General features: G+C 33.1%; 1 protein-coding gene across 3 annotated transcripts in view; it reads right to left on the reverse strand.

Annotated features, from left to right (window-relative positions):
* The window catches only part of CSMD3 (CUB and Sushi multiple domains 3), a 923,077-nt gene that overhangs the window by 546,337 nt on the left and 356,085 nt on the right, over nt 1-20,655 (reverse strand). For 2 of the 3 annotated variants that reach the window (XM_054708473.1, XM_008143384.3), the window contains 2 exons: nt 15,832-15,909; nt 8,819-8,906 (listed from right to left, as the gene is read on the reverse strand). In XM_054708473.1, coding sequence (XP_054564448.1) covers nt 8,819-8,906; nt 15,832-15,909 — 166 coding nt within the window. The remainder of the gene's footprint in view (nt 1-8,818; nt 8,907-15,831; nt 15,910-20,655) is intronic. The other variant, XM_054708474.1, reaches the window with a different exon arrangement.

Here is a 20,655-nt window from a genome sequence, read left to right on the forward strand (position 1 = left end):
GAAACAGCATGGATGCATGGAACAGACTGACAGCTGTCAGAGGGGATGAAGGAGGGGGCCTGGATGAAAGAAGTTGAAAGGATTAGCCAAAGAACATATATGCATAACCAACCCATGGGCACAGATAACAGTGTAGTGATGGCCAAGGGAAAGGGGGTGGGGGTGGGGTGGGGTGGGGACTGGGTGGAGGTGGGTGGGCAAAGGAGGGGAAAATGTGGTCCTCTGTATAGTGTCAACAATAAAAATAAAGTTAATAAAAAATTTAATCTGACATCTTAATAACAAAGAGACACTATTGGTATAGGCATCTGCCAGAAGGGATCCCAAGTAGGAATAAGCTAAATATGTTTCTAAAACAAAAAGGAGGCCAGGATGGCTGGATCAGAGTGGGATATGAGGAGAATGATCCAAAATGGGCTCAGTGAGGGAAAACCAGAGCAGGTTCTATAAGGACTATTTTTAAGAGTATGAATTTTATTCTAAGTCCAAGGGGGAAGTTATTGGGGGATTTTAAGCAGAGAATTGATGATCAGATCTGTGTTTTTGAAAAAAATCACTCAGACTGATCTCTGGTGAATGCATCATAGATAACAATAGTGACAGATAATTTAGTGCTGTTTTAATGGTTCAAGGGAGAGATGATAGTGGCTTAAATTAGGAAGGTTTTTTTGTTTTGTTTTGTTTTTATTTATCTTTATTGTTGAGAGTATTACACATGTCTCCCATTTTTGTCCCATTCCATTGCCCACTCCACCTGGTTCCCACCCCACTCCAGGCCTTCATCAAACTATTGTCTGTGTCCATGGGTTATGCATATCTATCTATATCCTACCTTATAAAAGAGAAACATGCAAATTGACCACATCTTCGCTACACCCACAGCCAATCAGAGTGAACAAGATGGTGGTTAATTTGCATATGCGGGCGCTGAGCAGTCTGGGTCCAGGAATCATCCTCCGGACCCAGGCTGCTCCTAGCCTGTAGGCCCGTGCTAAGGTCCTGAGCGGCAGGGGTCCCAGAATGCCCCCTGGCCACTCAAAAGCTATGGGTGTAGGCGCCAAGCCACCTGGCGGGACAGGAACATCCCCACATTGCTATAGCGATGTGGGGATGTTCCCGCCCCACCCCCAGTGGCTTGCAAAGGCTCCCAGGCACCCAGGACCGGGGGCTGCTGCTGGCCTCTGGGGTGTGCAGAGACCCTGGCAGCCACCACTGGGTGGCAGGGACACGCCCCTAGCCCAGTGGACACAACCTAGGGGCTGCAAGAGCTGCAGAAGATACACCTTTTAAAAAAAAAAAAATTATTGATTTTTTTTACAGATAAGAGGGGAGAGGGATAGACAGTTGGAAATATCAATGAGAGAGAAACATCCATTAGCTGCCTCCTGCACACTCCCCACTGAGGATATGCCTCCAACCAAGATACATGCCCTTAACAGGAATCAAACCTGGTACCCTTCAGTCTGCAGGCCCACGGTCTATCCACTGAGCCAAAACAGTTTGAGAGTAAATACCTTTTCTGATAACTCATTGGCTAAGCTCCCTGTAGGCCACCACTTGCAGTGTTCTTGGTAATTTGGGTTATAAGAATCCAAGAAGGTGATCTAGGGTTTTTCCACCACACTCCTAGAGGAAAAAATGAAGGTCCCTTGAGGAGTCCCAGATTGGAGAGACTGCAGGCTGGGCTGAGGGACAACCCCCGCCCCCCGCCCCGCTGTGCACAAATTTTGTGCACCGGGCTTCTAGTATATATATAAAAGCCTAAGTGAACCTTCAACCTGTAGCTATGACATGCACTGACCACCAAGGGGCAGATGCTCAACGCACAGGCATGGAAACATGAAACAGACTGATGAATCTCAGAGGGAAAAGGGGAGGGGGGAGAGTGGGAAGAGATTAATCAAAGATCTTATATGCATACTAGAGGCACGGTGCACAGATTCATGCACTGGTTGGGTCCCTCGGCTTGGCCTGTGTAGATCGAGATGAAACAAGCAGTCCAACATCCCGTGAGGGGTCCCAGATTATGAAGAGGGCACCGGAGGTGGCGGGAGCGGGGCTGCTGGCAGACGGGACCAGGGGCCGCGGTGGAAGGACCCAGGTGGGGGCGAGGAAGATGGACCGAGACTGCCTCTGTGCCCACTGCAGCCTCGCAACCCACAGTTCCTTTCAAGGTGCAGGAATTCATGCACTGGGACCCTAGTATTACATAATTAAGGTCATATCATTTCTTCCACTTTGTTCAAGTCACATATCATTTCCACCATTATAAGGGTGTTTTCTTTAATAAAAATCACATATACTTAATAAATCTGAGCATTTGTTTATGTTACAGAATACTACGTCTGAGTAACTGTTTAAATAAAGCATGGGAAGCCTCACAGATCTGGCAATGAGTTTGATATTTAAGTTTTTCTCGTCATTAATGGAAACACTACAAGTGATTCTTAATATTTATTTTATTCTTATTCTTTTAAATGTCATTTAACAATGTGTGGCATAAAATCCCATTTTCTCATTTTAATAGATTTTGAATTCCTATTAATATAAGGAAAGTATTCTCACTTCACACAAGCAGAAATACTTGCCTTATCCATAGTTATTTATTTATTTATTATGTTTTTATTTGTTTTAGAAAGAGAGGAAGGTAGAAGGAGAGATAGAAACATTGATGAGAGAGAGAAACATCAGCTGCCTCCTACATCCCCCCTACTGGGTATTGAGCCCAAAACATGGGCATGTGCCCTGACCAAGAATCGAACCCTGACCTCCTGGTTTCACTCCACCAGTAAGCCACACCGGCCAGGGCCTAAATAGGATATTTAAATATATTTATGAATAAATATATATTTCTTAAACATAATTAGAATGAAAGATTACCTTGATTTGAATTACCTGTGCCTTCAAATAGTTCCTTGTATCACCTTTCCTTATTATTTTTTATCATAACATTTCAATAACAACTTGTTTTCCCCTTCAGTAATAAGATCATGAGGATAGTAGACAAGTGTATACAAACTGCTAATCCCCTCAGAAAGAATACACAGTGGAAGTACTAAGTCTTGTAATATGTTATTTATTTTCTTTTTAAATTTCCTAGCCATTGTATTTTCATATTTCCTAAATGTACTATCAGTTTAGATAACATAATTGGCATAACTTTCATAAATCAAGTCCCAGTTTTTCTTCTGTATATTTATAAAATGCAAAATAGATTTTTTTAAATAACGCAAATTTTAATATGGCCATATTGTCCTGAACAGTCTGGGCCCAGGCAATAATAGAATATTTATGCTTTATCAATCTTTGTTTTCAGATATAGATAATATATATTTTAAAGAATTTCTAAAGAGGTCCATAGCTTTCCATATGGACAATAACAATCTGATAAATCTTAACTTCACTGGTCTTATAACATGAGAAGAAAGTTGCAATGCAGGTTTACTCAGATTCATCTCAGTAAGCTTTCTTAAGCACCTAAAAACTAATTTTGGCTTGGTGATGAAAAAATAATATGATGGTATCAGCCTTCAAGAAATAGAATAAATTCCAGTATGGCAATAACAGAAACACATATGTGAATATTATTTATGTCATATGAGCCAGGAGAGCATTAGTACACATTATGGGAAACCAAGAAAGATAAAAATCCACTGGAAGAATGGATAGATTATAGGGCCATATTGGCAAGATCACATTCTAGAAAGAGAGTAGCATGTGCTCTATGACTGATATAAAGAGTGGAGGCATTTGGAACTGACTAGTTTAAGGCCGTGGTCGGCAAACTGTGGCTCACGAGCCACATGCGGCTCTTTGGCCGCTTGAGTGTGGCTCTTCCACAAAATACCACGGCCTGGGCGAGTCCATTTTGAAGAAGTGGCATTAGAAGAAGTTTAAGTTTAAAAAACTTGGCTCTCAAAAGAAATTTCAATCGTTATACTGTTGATATTTGGCTCTGTTGACTAATGAGTTTGCCGACCACTGGTTTAAGGGAATAGAATTTTCTTTTACATTTATTTTTAAAAACACATATCATACAACTGATTTATTTTCTGTGAGAGGACAGTTTAACACAATGTGATTGAATTAGAAATATAATGTCAGAAAGTTGGAGTTTGGACTGTATTAAGGAGGAAGTTAAAGGCCAGAATGTAAATGTACAAGCATGAAGAATACCAAATAGCACGCTGTGAGCCCTGGGCTCAGGGTCTGTCTTTACTATTGCTAAGTGTGCAAACTTCTTGTATACAGGTGTATTCATCAGCAAAATAGAAACACTGACACACAGAATGTTTTAAGAAGTAGCAAACAAAGTAATAGTTTTACAAGTGCTTTTAAGCTAACATATGATATATGTCTGTGCGATAATTGATATTAAACCATTTCTTAATTCAATCAGCTATGGGGAAATGCAAGGCTTTGTAATAGCAGTGGCTATGCAATAGGAATCTATCTGAAAGCTAAGTGTGTAATACAACTTACAATAGAATAGGAGACCATTGCTGGTATACAGGTGAGAAGTTTAAGGGTGTTAGTAAGATGGAGGCAATGAAAATTTGAGAGAATTAGTTAATGATATTGAAGAAGTAGAATCAATGGGTTACAGACTTTGGGGAAGAATGAATAATTTTAAATTTGAATTTATTGGAAAAATCACAGGAAAATCAGGAAGAGAAAGGTGCAGACAAGTATCCTATCATTTATTGATCTCTACTTTATCCTAGGTGCTTTACTAGGCAATTTTTTGACTGCTAGATAATCTAGTCCTCCACTATAGCAAAACAATTTGTTGTTACTATTTCAATTTGTACTGAAAATGAAACAAATTTGGGGAGAATAATTAGCTTCTCCAAGTCAAAAAAGAATGACAGGATTTGAAATTAGGTCTATCTGATTCCAGATTCCATGCTCTTTCACTTGCAATAATATATACTTGTTCTAGAGGAAGACTTGTTCAATCTTTTTTTAAAAAATTAAAAATAAAGATCTAAATCAGTGAGTCAAGAGACACTAAATGGTTGCGGATATTCACTTCCTTCCCTGGCCTGTATGTTTGCTAAATTGCAGACATGCACAGGCCCTGATACCAGAAAGAACTGGAGTATTACATGGGTAAGGGCACCAGGAAGGCTTGCTTGAGTTCCTTTGTAGCTGTAGGGTAGAGCCTGGCACTTCAATCCAACAACCAGTCTCACTTCTATTTGTGGGGATGGAGAGTTAAGGGACACTATTCTGTTCTCATCATTCCAAAATATTTAATAGTAATTCAACATTCCTTTAACTCTTTTATTTTTAGTTTTATTTGGGGGAGGTATTAACTTTTTTAAACTTATTTTTTAATTACAGCCTGCATTTACTATTATTTTCTACTAGTTTCAGGTTAACAGCATAGTGGCTAGACAATCCTGAATTTTACAAAGTGTTCCCCTGATATTTCCAGCACCCACCTGGCACCATACATAGTTAATACAATATTATTGACTATATTCACTGTGCTGTGCTTTACCTTCCTGTGACTATTTTGTGACTATCAATTTGTACTTCTTAATCCCTTCACCTTTTTCATCCAGACCCCATAGAGCCCCTCCTCTCTGGCAGCCATCAGTCTCCTATTTATCTATGAATCTGTTTCTAAAGGACTTCCTACTCTTGCTCCACTCACTACTATTTTCTTGCCACTCATAAGCATGATTTGATGGCTCCTTGTATTCCATCAGATCATCAAATAGCATAGATTTTTGGGACTATGTCATAGATTCTCCTGTCTTTCTACATAGTCTAATTAATGTCATCTACTCATGTTGCTTTAATACTCTTTATAATATCTAATCTAATGCTGATGGTTCCCTACAATCTCTGAATATCAATTATGTTCAACTACAAACTTAGTATTCCCACTTGAAAATATTTAGATCACTTGAAGTTTACAATATCAAAACCAAACTCGTGATTTTTCTCCTCAAACTCTGGACTTCCATTTTAACAATGTTAAGCTGAAAAAAAGGTATCTCCATTATTTTTTGTTTTTCTTGCTTTCTACATCAAATTATCATTAAATACTGAGAATTTTAACTTCAAAATATATCTTAAATCTGTTTAGTTTACTGTTATCACCACTGGAGTCCAAGTCTCCACCTTCTTATACCCAGACTACTTCAGTAGCCTTTTAATTAAAACTTCTCTTTCCTTGAATCCATCTATCTAAAATATAAAGCATGATCAACTGAAAATATAAGTTGCACTAGGCCACCCTCTTACAACTCTTTACACCTAAATGACTGAAGTAGCCTAGGGGTGACCATGGTGAAGCAGCAAAAGCTTTCTCAGCCCAAAGAGAGCAGCTATTCACCGGTCTTACCAGATGTCTACATGAACGTACATTTGTTTCAGTTGCCAAGTCTAACGGGAAGTGCAAAAACTGTGTGTGTGTGTGTGTGTGTGTGTGTGTGTGTGTGTGAGAGAGAGAGAGAGAGAGAGAGAGAGAGAGAGAGAGAGAGAGAGAGAGAGAGAGAGAGAGAACAGTTTTTTAAATATTAGCTCCCACATTATAAAAACGTTGTGTTTAAAAAAAAATCTTTAATTCATATTAGGCTGAATGGCTGCCAATTAGCTTCCTTTGCAAAAGATATCTAGTTTCCCTCTTATCTCCTCAACTTCATTCTATGCTTTTCTCCCAAGAACATTCACTAATTTAGACTCTCTGATCTTTACTTTCCTGGAACAGCTAATCAAGCTGTTCCTCACGCTGAGGCTCTCCCTTCTTTGTCTGGTGAAGACCAGGGAAAGGACTGGGGGCTAGATGTGGGTGGGCAAAGGTGGGGAAAATGAAGGACATCTGTAATAGTGTCAACAATTTTAAAACGTCCATCAAAGAATGAATATATACACAAAATATGGGGGGGGGGGAATTATTCCAGTAAATATGAGCATGGGACCTTCTTAAATTGGGTGGGCTCCCACCATGACATTTTTCTTCTCTCTCTCATAGAACACAGTTTTAATTGTTTTTTACTTTAAAGCACTTACAAATTTATGATTACATCTACAAGTGTTCATTTTATTTTTTATTATTTTCTGCCTTTAAATTATAAGAACTATGGAAGGCATGTATTATGTCTGTTTTTATCAGTTTCTAGTACAAGGCCAGGCACATAATGGACACACAATAACTATATATAGATAAAGAATATATAATTTTTTTTCTGAATTTCCCTTCCTATCTATACCAGATTCTAGTAATCCTTTAGAACCAGTTCAATGTTAGCATTTTGTGACCATTATCTCCTAGTCTCCAAAACACCATACATTGTCTGTGCTTCTATAACATTTCATACATTCTTTATATATATTAATTTCAGAGAGGAAGGGAGAGGGAGAGATAGAAACGTCAATGATGAGAGAGAACCATAGATTGGCTGCCTCTCACATGCCCAACACTGGGGATCGAGCCCGCAACCCGGGCAAGTACCCTGACTGGGAATCAAACCATGACCTCCTGGTTCATATACAAGTCGACGCTCAACTACCGAGCCATGCCGGCTGGGCACATTCTTAAATGATAATGACCATATTATAATGTAGTCCTGTGTGGGATTTTTGATGCCTGACATCTACCATGGTGCTTGAAACATAATTGAAAGATGATCTTAAGACTTGAAATCCACAATACTTAATGGTATTTAACTCACTGTATTGCTTTTATAATAAATTGATTTCTAATAAACCATATATTTTTGCAAATAGTGGGGCTAAGTAAATATTAACATTAATAAAAGTCAGTTTATAGCATACCATAATAGCAGCTACCATTGAGTACTTGTTTTGTTTCAAGCTCTATGATTACTACCACACATAACTTATCTCATGTAATCTTCCCCTCAAGAATATAAGGACATAAACTCTTGTAGAAGACAAGATAGTTTATTGCGAAGATGGGATTTGAATGAAGTTTGCCTTCAAAATATAATGTAATATAGTGACTAAAAGGTCAGGTTTTAGATTCAGGAAGTAATGAGTTCAAATTTCAGTTCCATCAAGTTATTAGCTGGGTAAACAGAACATCAATTTTCTCATTTGTAAAGAGGGGCTAAAATAATAAATACATGATGGGAATTTATAATAAATAAAGAATGCATGTAAATGCTTACCATTTTGTAGTCTATAAACTATCAATTTTATTTATCAAAGCTGAGAATTTAATTTATTTTTAATAAGTCATTTAGTATTTTATAGATTTTTAAACATTTTTTTTGTAAAATGCTATAACCAGAGGACAACTGAAAATTCAAGATTTAAAATATATTATTTATTAGTAATGTAAAATAATGGCTACCATAAGTATAACATACACTCTCCAAGTTGTTATTAACTTAATTTAAAATTAACAAAATTAATACTATTTTAAGATGAAACATATTCAAATTATGTTTACTTCCTAAAAAATACATATAAAATGTTTGCAGGAATGTTTCACTGGCAGTAGTACCTCATTTGAAACTCACCATCACATGTGGTAGATTTGATTCACATGTTGCATAGAAGAAAATTCGGACAAACAAAAGTGAGTGACTTACCCAGTATCAGACAACTAATAAGCAGTAGAACTCAAATTCAAACTCATGTCTTTCAAATCCAAATCCCATGATTTTCCCTTAGTACATGATGAGAAATTAATCATTTCAACTCCAAAAAAGCTATTTAATGTTTTTTTTTCATTTGATACTTTAAAATAATGAAATAGTATTAATAGCAACACATCAATTACATTTTAATTAAAATAAACTTTAATAAAATAATGAAATAAACAATTAAATATTACCTAAAATCTGATCCAACTCTCTTCCCATTTTCTGGTTCACCTGGATCTGGACATAAATTGGAAGCTGTTTTAATACCTCCCTCATTTACTGTAACAACAGAAAAGAGGAAAAAGAGAATCAAAACCTATATAATTAGAAAAGTAAGGATATTAATTTTTTAAATTACATAAAATACATTCCTGCATTTTGTCATTACAGTTTAAATATCCAAAGTTAAAATATAATTCTATCATCTAGTAATGAATACAAAACCAATTTTTCTATTTGTATACCTAAAATAATTAAGAGTTTGATGGTCATATTCTAAATGACATACTATTATGATAGTAATACATCAACAGTTAACAATTTATTTTTAATTACCATTAAATTGTGAAATCTCTGGATATGCATTCCCAGGGCATCAATACCAGAGTTTCCATTAATTATTGGCAGTAAAGAAGTCATAACCAATTATAACAATGTAATTTGGATACCTATTATTTCTAAAGGTACAATAAAAAAATAAGACACTATGAAAAAAATTTAAGGTTATTAGCACTTTTTATGTGGTCTATAACAAAGCAATTTAGTCTACAAATTTAGGCTACAAATGCCAAAATAAAATTATGGTGCAAATTACCAAGCAAAGCCTAGAATCTATCTATAATAATAAAAGCATAATATGTTAATTAGACCGGACATCCTTTTGGACAACCTTCCGGATGAAGCCGGGGCTGTGAGGGCCAAGGGAAGCCACAGAGGCTGCAAGGACCAGGCCCTCTGCATGAATTTCGTGCATTGGGCCTCTAGTTATAACATAATGCTGAAAAGCAAAATAATGACGTATCCTCTAGCAATTTTCATGACTATGTTTTACTTAGACATTGTACACATTTTCAGTAGTTTCTTCAGAACACCCAGTTAATGAAATATTAATTAATATGTTCAGTGAATGTGATCACATTGGATAAATTACTAAGCTAGATATTTTAATGAAAATATTATTAAACCAGATAGTTCTAAAATATCTGACTGATATCATTTATTATTCAATGTATAATAAACTGGAGAATAACTTCTATTTTGCTCTTCATCAATTTATCTGCTTTGACTTGGGTGGTAAACACACAATGCAATATAAAGATGAAGTATTATAGAATTGTACACTTGAAACCTTTATAATTTTATTAACCAATGTCAATCCAATAAATTTAATTAATTTTTGTAAAAAGAAAAGAATAGTATCTTTCAGTAGAGATTTCAGAAAAGAAAAAAATATATAAACCTTATAATGGTTCTCATCTTACACAATGGATTAAAATCACTGTGGAGTTTTCTTTAAAGAATAAAGATGACTACTTCTACCTCTAAATACTCTAATATATTTACTCTATGGCAAAATCCTGGCATCAGTTTTGTTTGTTTTTACTTTGTAATAACCCTCAAAGTGATTCTAATGTAAAGTCATTATTAAGAACAACTGGATCCCTGCATCATTTAGTTCAGACTAGTCAATGTGCTTACATTGATTTATCAGATAGCAAGATAATTGTCAGATGATGTCCTAACAGTCGTGGCTCTAATAAAGCTGACATATTTTCAATTAGATATTAAATTTTACTTTTGTGTCCTTTATTCTATAAAAAAATCACTTTCCTAAATAGCCATAGCCCAACAATACTCTCATTGCTGACTTTATTATATATTCATTGGTCCATGCAAAGAATGTGATATTTATGTTTCCTTGGTCTGTTGACTTGCTATTTAATTCTATTTTACCTGTCTTTGGTTTTTTGTTTACTTTTTGTTTTTTTTGTTGTTTTTTTTGGGGGGGACTATTCTGTTACTTTTGTTGATATCACATATAGTGAACAAATTCAAAGGCACTGACCAATAGTTATCTATAGTTTATATTTCCCTCACAGCTTGAAAAATTACCTCATTGCTCATGACTTTTAATGTATGGTTTTGCCATCTTTTCCAAGTTCCTTTCTTGTTCCTTCAATGACATACTAAACCAGTGGTCAGCAAACCATGGCTCGCAAGCCACATGCAGCTCTTTGGCCCCTTGTGTGTGGCTCTTCCACAAAATACCACGTGCGGGCGCACACGTACAGTGCAATTGAAACTTCGTGGCCCATGCACAGAAGTCGGTTTTCAGCCTGGGCGAGTCTATTTTGAAGAAGTGGTTCTAACGCCGAGCCACACTCAAGGGGCCAAAGAGCCACATGTGGCTCGCGAGCTGCGGTTTGCCGACCACTGTACTAAACCAACAAAATTCTTATTGTCACCTCACATGCATGCTCTAATCCAATCTGACCAATATACTTTTGTGATTCCATTATTACTCAGCTCCAATGCATCTTATTTGAGGACTAAACTTCCTCAAACACAGTTTTTATAACTGTTCAATTGTATTATTCTGGATTTCTAGTGTATTAATTGTATTTTCCACTGGTCATCAAGACACGTCCATAATTCAAGTGCAACAGATTCTTTATCATTCTGCAATTTTACTTGTTATATCCAACAGATCAAAAATGTCTCATGGTGACAAAAGTGGTTAGCCTTGCTTATTCTTCTTTGTGTTTTCTCCATATCTCCATGTTTTCCCTTTCTTCCACTTTATTAAAATCCTATTTAATTTTCAAGACTCATCTCATGTACTACTTTTTACAAAATACAACCTTCCATTTTTTCCAGATTATTCACATCCCTCTTTTTATATGACATGGAAAATGTATAGTTAATTTCGAAATTATTCTATCATATTATAAAATTATGAGTAGTTTCACATGCTTTATTCATAGATACACAATAGTATATCCATGATAAATACAGTGGGAATACTTATAATTATTTTAATACAATGCCTAAAAGGACTTAAGGACTTAATAACGTACCAGTAAATATGTCCTAGTTGTATGATTAATGACTATATCCTTGTATATGATTTTCAATGAGTCAAGTATTTTCTATGGGAAGCGCTATCTTTTCTATCTTTAAATGGCTTTTATAATAATTACTATATATTTTATAAGAATAAGCATCTTCCTTTATTGCTAAATAATTTTTAACATGAGATAGAGAAGGAAAATAAGTGGTATGACTATACTTACCTACTTTATTATATTACAATATATAACATTAAATTACAATATATAAAATATTATATGTGTTGATAATCTAGAAGTACTTTATCAACACATTATTTGAAATGAAAATAATAAAACATTTTTTCCATTTTTTGTCATTATTGCTTCAAAAAGTAAGCCTAGGTTGTATAAATTTTTATGATAGGTAAGACACCTACATAGCATTAACTAGGTATCAGGAACTATTCTACATCTATTTTATGTGTATCAACTCGTTTACTCTTCACAACAATCTTAAGAGTGTCTACTAATATTATACACTTCATTCAGGTGAGGAAACTGAGGCATAGAGAAGTTAGAAATGTTTCCAAAGTCATACTGTTAGTTAATGCTTAATCCCAGTTTAAACCTTAGCAGATTAATTCAAGAAATTTTACTCTTAACTCTTGAGCCCTATATATTGTCTAGAAATCTCACCAGGACAAAACAGCATCATTAATTAAAACTGAAAACACTTTCTATACATTTTATCTTAAAAAGCAAAGCATAGATATTAATTTAACCATTTTCACTTAGTTAATCCCAGATCTTATGATTTTAATTGTCAATTATTTGTGTCTATTTGGGATTGTCCTTTAGACCACTGTTTTTGAACGTGTGCAATATGGAAAAGACTTCTCAATTTAAAATGCAAAGATAACAGAAAACCTTCTGCATAATGCATGTATTTAATGTTCACTGATTAAAAACATTTAAAATAAAAATAAAAAACAAAATGTATAATTGCTTATTTATCTGATATTTAGATATTTCATAATTGCCCATAGCTAGTGATGGCAAGACATTCAAATGAAGTTAGCATTCATTTAATCAGATGCTTCCACTACATAATGCTACTTAGGTAACTGAACAGATTGATCACTTATAAAAAATATATTTTTATTTATTTCACAGAGAAAGGGAGAGGGAGAGATAGAAACATCAACGATGAGAGAGAATCATTGATCAGCTGCCTACTGCACACTCCCTACTGGGGATTGAGCTTGCAACCCACGCATGTACCCTGCCTGAGAATTGAACCATGATCTCCTGGTTCATAGGTCAATGCTCAACCACTGAGCCACAATGGTGGGGCGGTTGATCACTTTTATTTCTTGCAGAATGGTAAACATAAGTATTGTTTAAAAGTTTAAATAGATGAACAGGGTGCTGCCTCTTGAAAAGAGCATCACTATGTGGCATACCCTTTTGCTCTGTTCTTTAAGGGTATTATTACTATTATCAATATTTCAACATGAGTCCTTTTCCCCAAACATCTGTGGCAAAAGAGAGGACAAAATTGATAGCATTTTAAAAATCAAATAAATCATCATTTCTTATAACATTGAAGTGTCTTTATTATATGTATTTATAAATTGCTATATGAGACTATAATTTATTCATTTACTCTTTTACCTTCTAGCATGGTGCTGCAATGAATAAGTAGCTCAAATAGAATTGTGGAATGAATGAAAGTATGGATTTGAAGAAGATGAAAAAAATAAACAAAACGATGCATTATAGGAAGCTCACATTTTCTTTATTACACCTGAATATTCTAGAAGAATTTAGTAGAAAAATTGGCAAGATTTCTAGTTCACTAAATCCCACATTTTTAAGTATAAGAACTTGTACATATACTTTTCCTTTCTCAGCAAATGTACTCTTTTTGATGAAGAATAACAAAGGAGGAATATAGACTATTTAATTTCACTCACTAAAGTTAGACGAAGAATCGGAATTAGCCATCTAAACAACCAAATGCTCCCCAGGAGGACTACCTGCAGCTTCCCGAACCTCTTATTAATTTGTTTCTTGATAAACTTTTCAGGTGCTGTTGTGGAAAGGCATGCTTTGGCAGTATGCGTAGTTCATGTCCTGCACAATTGTGCTCATTTCTAGCAGTTCCAGTAACAGAATTTATTGTTTTTACAAAGACCACAAGCTTTACTTTTTTTTTTTTTTCATTTGAAAGTGAGTGTCAGATAAAAATGCCTCCTTTTAAAATTATTTGGTCCTGTGTTAAATAAATGATCTCAAAGAAATGAAGCCCCAAATGCTTATTTGATAACAGATATATAATAATGATAAAATTGAAATATAATCATTTTTCTCTAAACAGCCATAGAGAATGTATTTTTGAAAGTAGTGATTAAATATTAGATTAAAAAAAATTATAGTAAAATAAAATGTAAAATAACGGCTTGTTATTTTGTGACTATAAAAATTTGGCATAATTTGTTTTGATTGAAGTGAGATTATTTATATTCAAAAATAAAAATAAATAAGTACAAGAGTATTTTTCTTTTCACATAAAATACAATAAAGAAGTACAAAATTTGTTATAACATTATTAAGTAAATTAACTTTTTTTGTTTCATATTAACGTTTTTTGGCCTATTAACTTCATTGAAAATTTAAAGCAAATATTCTTTAAAGAATTTTTTTTTAATCTAGGTCACCCCCATACTCCCTAAATACTGTTATGTCTGTTTCCTTTCTTAATTATCCTCATAACCCATGTATACAAAAACAATGAACAAAATATATATGCCCACTAAGGCAATATACCAAGTATACAGAGTTACATACATCTTACTGTCTTAATAAATCTAATATATTTTAGTATAAATAGCTTGAATTTTCTAGCATATATAAAGTATAAAGCAGGTAGCATATAAAATAACAGTGTAGCCAAAATGAGGAAAAGGTGAATAGTCATGTCTTATAATTCTACCAATAATTCCAAAATAATTATATTGGCCAGATAAAATATTAGAAATAAAGGTAGTAAACTGTTTAGTGCTTTCCTAACAGATAATCCAATTTGATAAAGAATTTCCAACAGCTAGCTAACATTTTTGGTTTAGTATTTTCAAATCTAACATAATATAAACATCACATTTTAAAATTATGACACTTAAAAATATTTTTATAACATACAGGTTCCAAATTTATTTCTAGATAATTGATGTAACTGCTCATTTTTTTTCACTGTCTGTTATATATAGAAAGCAATAAATATGTAGGTACTTTTTGATAGAACTATAATCAATGAATATTTAAAGAAACAGTATTAAACTAATTTTATCGGATGATTTGAAAATAAATAAAAAACAATCCTAAAATATACTCTTGTTAAAATAACACATTATTTACAGTAACTAATCTTATTTACTACCAACATGCAATTGTAGAAATCAGATGCTGTTGCATAAATGATTTCTTTCAAAATTTATAATATCTATCTGTATAAAACAGCAACGCAAGAATTTCTACAAACTGCTATTGATTTATATTATAAAAATGCATACTGCTCCTAAAATATTTATATGTTTATGTAAAGTAATGTAAATAACTGCACTCATTCAGTGATTCCTAATAAGATTCATGGATGAACGTCATAATTAATTCACAAAAGACTATTGAGTTAAAGGTTTGGATATTTAAACTCAAATTAAGTATATATTTTTTCCTTAAATAAAAATTTGTTATTAATGCCTTTTCTTAGAAAAGTAATTTTGTTGAAATTTAGATATGATGAAACAAAAATTCCTACAAGAAACCCCTGATTTGAGGAATTTCCCTCCATTTTTTTTTTTTTTTTAAATCTCACATCCTGGAATTACAAAACTAGAGTATTATCAACATACTAAATTAAAAGAGTTTATTTATCTTTTGAAATAAGCTGAGCTTGGGAGTTTATCATATTAATCCATTAACTCAATACACATTTAAATACAATAAGATATTGAATAAAAATCATGCATGTTATATAGATATTAATGCAGTTAATTTGGTAAATATACAAACTTATAAAACACACACAAACAACACAGACATCACAAACTTCACTCTTGCACTAGAGAAAGTAACAAAAAAAGGGGTACACTCACAGATAGAAAACTTGTTGCTGTTGTCTTTCCCTGGAAACAATTTAAATCCTCTAGATTTAAAATCTATGGCCTTTTTCACTAGTTAAGAAAACAAACAAAAACATGTATCAGGATATGCAATTTTAAAATGAAATTCAAGTTAACAAATTTTGTTAGCATGGATTTATGCAAGTAAAAAAAAACTGCTTTCTTAAGCTTAATATAGGGTACCCAGAAGAAAATTTTAGAAAAGAAAAATTAGCAATATAATCACTAAGTAGTAAAATACCAAGCAGTAAAGAAGGATTTTTAAGTGTTCTATGGGGCGACTCTTGCATACATCTGTAGGTATTTTTTAATACTATTCAAGGTTTTTATGAGAGCAAAATATTAATACTTTATCATAAACCACTTGAATTCTTCAAATTTTATGTATTAAACTGGAAAAATTAAAATACTGAGACATAAAAGTGTAAAGAATTTAATGAACTTGGTCTTTAAAATAAACTAATGCATTTTTAGGTAATTTAGCCTAACTAAAATGTTAGAATACATTTATTAAATGGCATAACTGGAAAAATTAAAATATACTTTAACATTTCTGCCAATAACCATTTCCTTTCATAGTCATTACTTTTGACAATATGATTGATATCAGTCCATACTGTTTAAAATTTGTGAAACTGAATTACAGCTACTTGGAGTTAATCTTAAAATGTCTACTACTTCTTTTTCTAAAAACATTTTTTAAAGTATTTTGGATGAAAAAAAAAAAGAATTGTTTCCTTTTAAGTAAAAATTATTGATTAAAGTTGCTATATCATTTTTAAAATTGATAAACCATAGTTCAGAAGACTATTTAAAAATTTAATAATACCAAGTAAAATAAAATCTATTTAATTGAAACCCCGCTAATTAAAAGTTATGCAATCTTATCTAACAAGATACTTAAATATCATTTTCTTTAAAAAAAAAAAAAAGCCTGAACAAGTATGCAAGATATAGTTAACTTCCTCAATTATAACTTAGAATTTTTTACATATTGCTCTTTATGAGGCTTATAGGTAGAAATAATGGACAAAAACAACAGGCAATTAGGTTTTATTCATGCCATGAATTTGAGAAAAACAAAACTGATTTTGTTAGTTGAAAATGACCTTTTCACTTAATTGCACTTTTTCATTGTACCCAATTATGGATATTTTATTGGTTTTTAAACAGTTTATGGTGTGTTTTTTTCTTGTTAATATTTTCAATAGTAGAAAGTTAGAGACAGGATCTGATGCGCTACTGGAATATATAGATAACTATCTATCCATACTACTTTTTTTAAAAGAGGAAACTGATCACTGGAGCAGTATTTTAAAGAGACCTGATTCTTGCCCTGGCTGGTTTGGCTTAGTGGTCAGAGTGTTGGCCCAGGGAACCAAAGGGTCACAGGTTTGATTCCTGGTAACAGACAAGTGGTGGCAGGTTCTATCCTCATGTGTGGGAACCAATTGATGTTTCTCTCTCATGTGGATGTCTCTCTCTCTCCCTCTCTCTCTCTCTCTCTCTCTCTCTCTCTCTCTCTCTCTCTCTCTCCCTCTCTCCCTCTCTCTCCCTCCCACCTCCCTCCCTTCTACTCTCTCTAGAAATCAATGGGCGGAAAAATATCCTAAAATGAGGATAAAAACAAAAGAGAGAAAGAGAGACCTGATTCTTAACAAGTATTAGTTGCGTGGTTTTAGAAAAAAATCTGCCTTTTTACGTTGGTCTCTTTTTTTTTTCTTTCTTTCTTTAGTTTTTGTTAATCTTCATCCAATAATATTTTTCCCATTGATTGGGACCCATCCATACTCTAACAACTGAAAGACGCAGGCCAGAGCTTGGTTTCTTCTCTTAAAAATAAGAAGCTATGATCAGAGGACTGTTCAGTCTCTTTACAATTTTGAGATTATTTATGACCCTTTATTTATAGTGTAAAAATGACTACAACTCTCTCAAGTGGTGCTTTTTGTTGTAATTCTCTTTCACACACCCACCCTTATGGTAAGCTAAAGTTTAGTTCTACTGGAGTTTTCAACTGCTCTAAATTTTGTGTCTGCCATTTGTGAATGTTCTAGCTGTCTTAAAATTCCTTTTAACAAAATTTGCATTTTGTATTTTGAAGCATAATTGTCATTTCTGCCAATTCAAACATGTATTATAAGTAGGAATTCTACCTCTACTTTTTCTTCATTTTAAGATTTAATTTTAAGTATTACAAATGAATCTGAAGATTTCATGGTAGTTCCAACACAAATCTGTGATTCTTTAAAAAACAAATAAAAATTTAAAAAAGATTGTAAGCCCACAGAAGAAAATTGAAGAAAAGTCCAATTGGTTAAAGAGCTCAGTTGGATAATACTGTTACTAGGAATAAGAGATGTTGAACACTACAAAAGCTGTGTGTGTGTGTGTGTGTGTGTGTGTGTGTGTGTGTGTGTGTGTGTGTAGAAAGGGTACATTTCTGTGATGTGCTTACATCTAAACTTGAATATTTGGTTGGGTGAGGTTAGGGCCAACACCTAGCTAAGAAGGTGTCACCTCAGACCAAAAAGTTTGAAATAACTTCCTGGTTCTAAAGGGACTTAACTTTATATGTTTCCTTTATAAAGCATTTGTCAATTTTAATTGAAAAGAAAAATCAATATTTTTGAAAGTAAAAATTATAAATATTGTAATACAAATGCAAAAGATGGAAGGCCAAGGGAGTATCTACTGTAAGAGAGGATAAGGAGTAAATTGAAAATGACACAAAGTTTAAATTCACAAAGATTTTAAATGTTAAATGATATATCCATACTTAGGATGCTTTTATAATTTCAATAGAAAGAACACAATGTGCATCTCTTTTTGAATATATAAAAAGGATGAATATTTCAATTACCAATTGCAAGACCCTGCTCTAAGTCATTTATCAATGAAATGTTAAATCTGAAGTACATGCTATAAAAATGTAAATTTTATTATGTATTACACAGTATATACATTAAATATTGACATGATCAAGCAATTAGGGCATCTATAAATCATATTAAACATAAAATTAAAATGACATTTTTAATAGTTGTATATCAGTAATAAGCATCTAAACTTTATTTTATCATAAAGATAAAGTATGTTGTGGTCTTTTATGTTTCAATTTCTTCCAGTGTACTGTGTTTACATTTTTTAAAATTAAATATATTGAGGAGACATAGGTTAATAAGATCACATAAGTTTTAAGTGTACATTTTTATGATATGTGACCTGTATATTGCATTGTGTGCCCATCAACCCAAGTCAAATCATCTTCTGTCACCATATACTTGGGAAAACTTCTGAAACGAAGGGATAGTATTGTACATGTGTGGTACTTGCATGAGTGTACGATTGAATAAATAAATGCAATACTGTATATCCAGGCTCACTTAACAAAGGCATTTTTGGGGAAAGAATTTCCTTTATTTCCTTTACTAACCATGAATTAGGAAGGGAGGAACTGATAAAGAATGTTCAAGGCGAAGCATTTTTATATTCAAAGCTATTTTTAAAACCATAGAAACTATATACGTTTTAACAATTATTTAATGAAATTAATTAAATGCAAGACATAGACATGCACAAGCCTCCACTTCCTTTGCTTTCTTCGTTTTTCCCAAAGCTAAGCACTTTTGTTTATTGTATTCACTGATTTTTAGGTTTGATATGATTTTTTTTAGCATAATAGAAATATTTTATAATGTGGGGAAAGGTCTCACAGACCTTTATTTATTATGGCATTATTTAGTAAATGTTATCAGAACACAGAACATCCCCAACCCCTTTCATGTCCTTAGATGATATTCTATCACAAATAAAGAGAAAATGAATGCAATGCAATATTCATTTTATCTTAACCTTCCAAATTTACAGTATTTATTTTTACAATAACTTATCTTGCAAGTGGCAATAGCTGCATTACAAATGTGTGATTAAATCAGATCATAACTTTTCTGAAAAATAATTTTTTTAGAAAGTGGTTTGTATGGATAAGGACAGTGGAGGGGGGGAGGTAAGTGGAAAGGGTGGGTGGGAACTGGGTGGTGGGGAGATATGGGGGGGAAAAGGAGAAACAATTGTAATCTGAACAATAAAGAATCATTAAAAAAAAAAAAGAAAGTGGTTTGTATCTTGTCATTTATTTTAACTTTTCAAATGGACAATAATGCCTTTCTCTCCCACTGCATTTGATATCATGAAAGCTGGATGAATAATCCCTACTTGTTATTTTGAATTAATTATTATTTTACCTTTATATTTATACTCAATGAACTATACTGATAAAATGATTTTTAGTTTTCATTTTAGTTATTAAAACTAATGTGTATTTGAATTTGAAAATATGGCACATGTCACTACTGACAGATTTGTTTAAATGGATAACAAGAAATGTAATCTATCACTGACTCACTAACTAGTAATTCCAACATAGGTCAGTGTAATGTTAAAACCCAGGGCGTTATTTATGGCATTTCAGCCACTGGATTAAGAGTTGGAAGACCTGTGTCTAGTCTCATAATACACAGGGTACATTGTTTAATTTTTCTGTTTTATTTCTCTAAGAGATTCTTTCATTTACCACTAAGTATTCAGGTGTAGAATCTGAACCAAAGGAAGAAGAAAAGACAAATATAATCAGAATTCTCAACTCTATCTCGAAGATTAAAATGTATGTAACTGTGTTAGGAGGATAAGTTTTCATCATTTTTAAAAAAATTAATGGTGGATCCCTGCTATGGGCTTAAAAACATTACAATTTAACACTTTTTCTTATACCCTGTACTGGCAAAACAAAACAAT

This window comes from Eptesicus fuscus, chromosome 19, assembly GCF_027574615.1.
Source record: "Eptesicus fuscus isolate TK198812 chromosome 19, DD_ASM_mEF_20220401, whole genome shotgun sequence".
Lineage (NCBI taxonomy): Eukaryota > Metazoa > Chordata > Mammalia > Chiroptera > Vespertilionidae > Eptesicus > Eptesicus fuscus.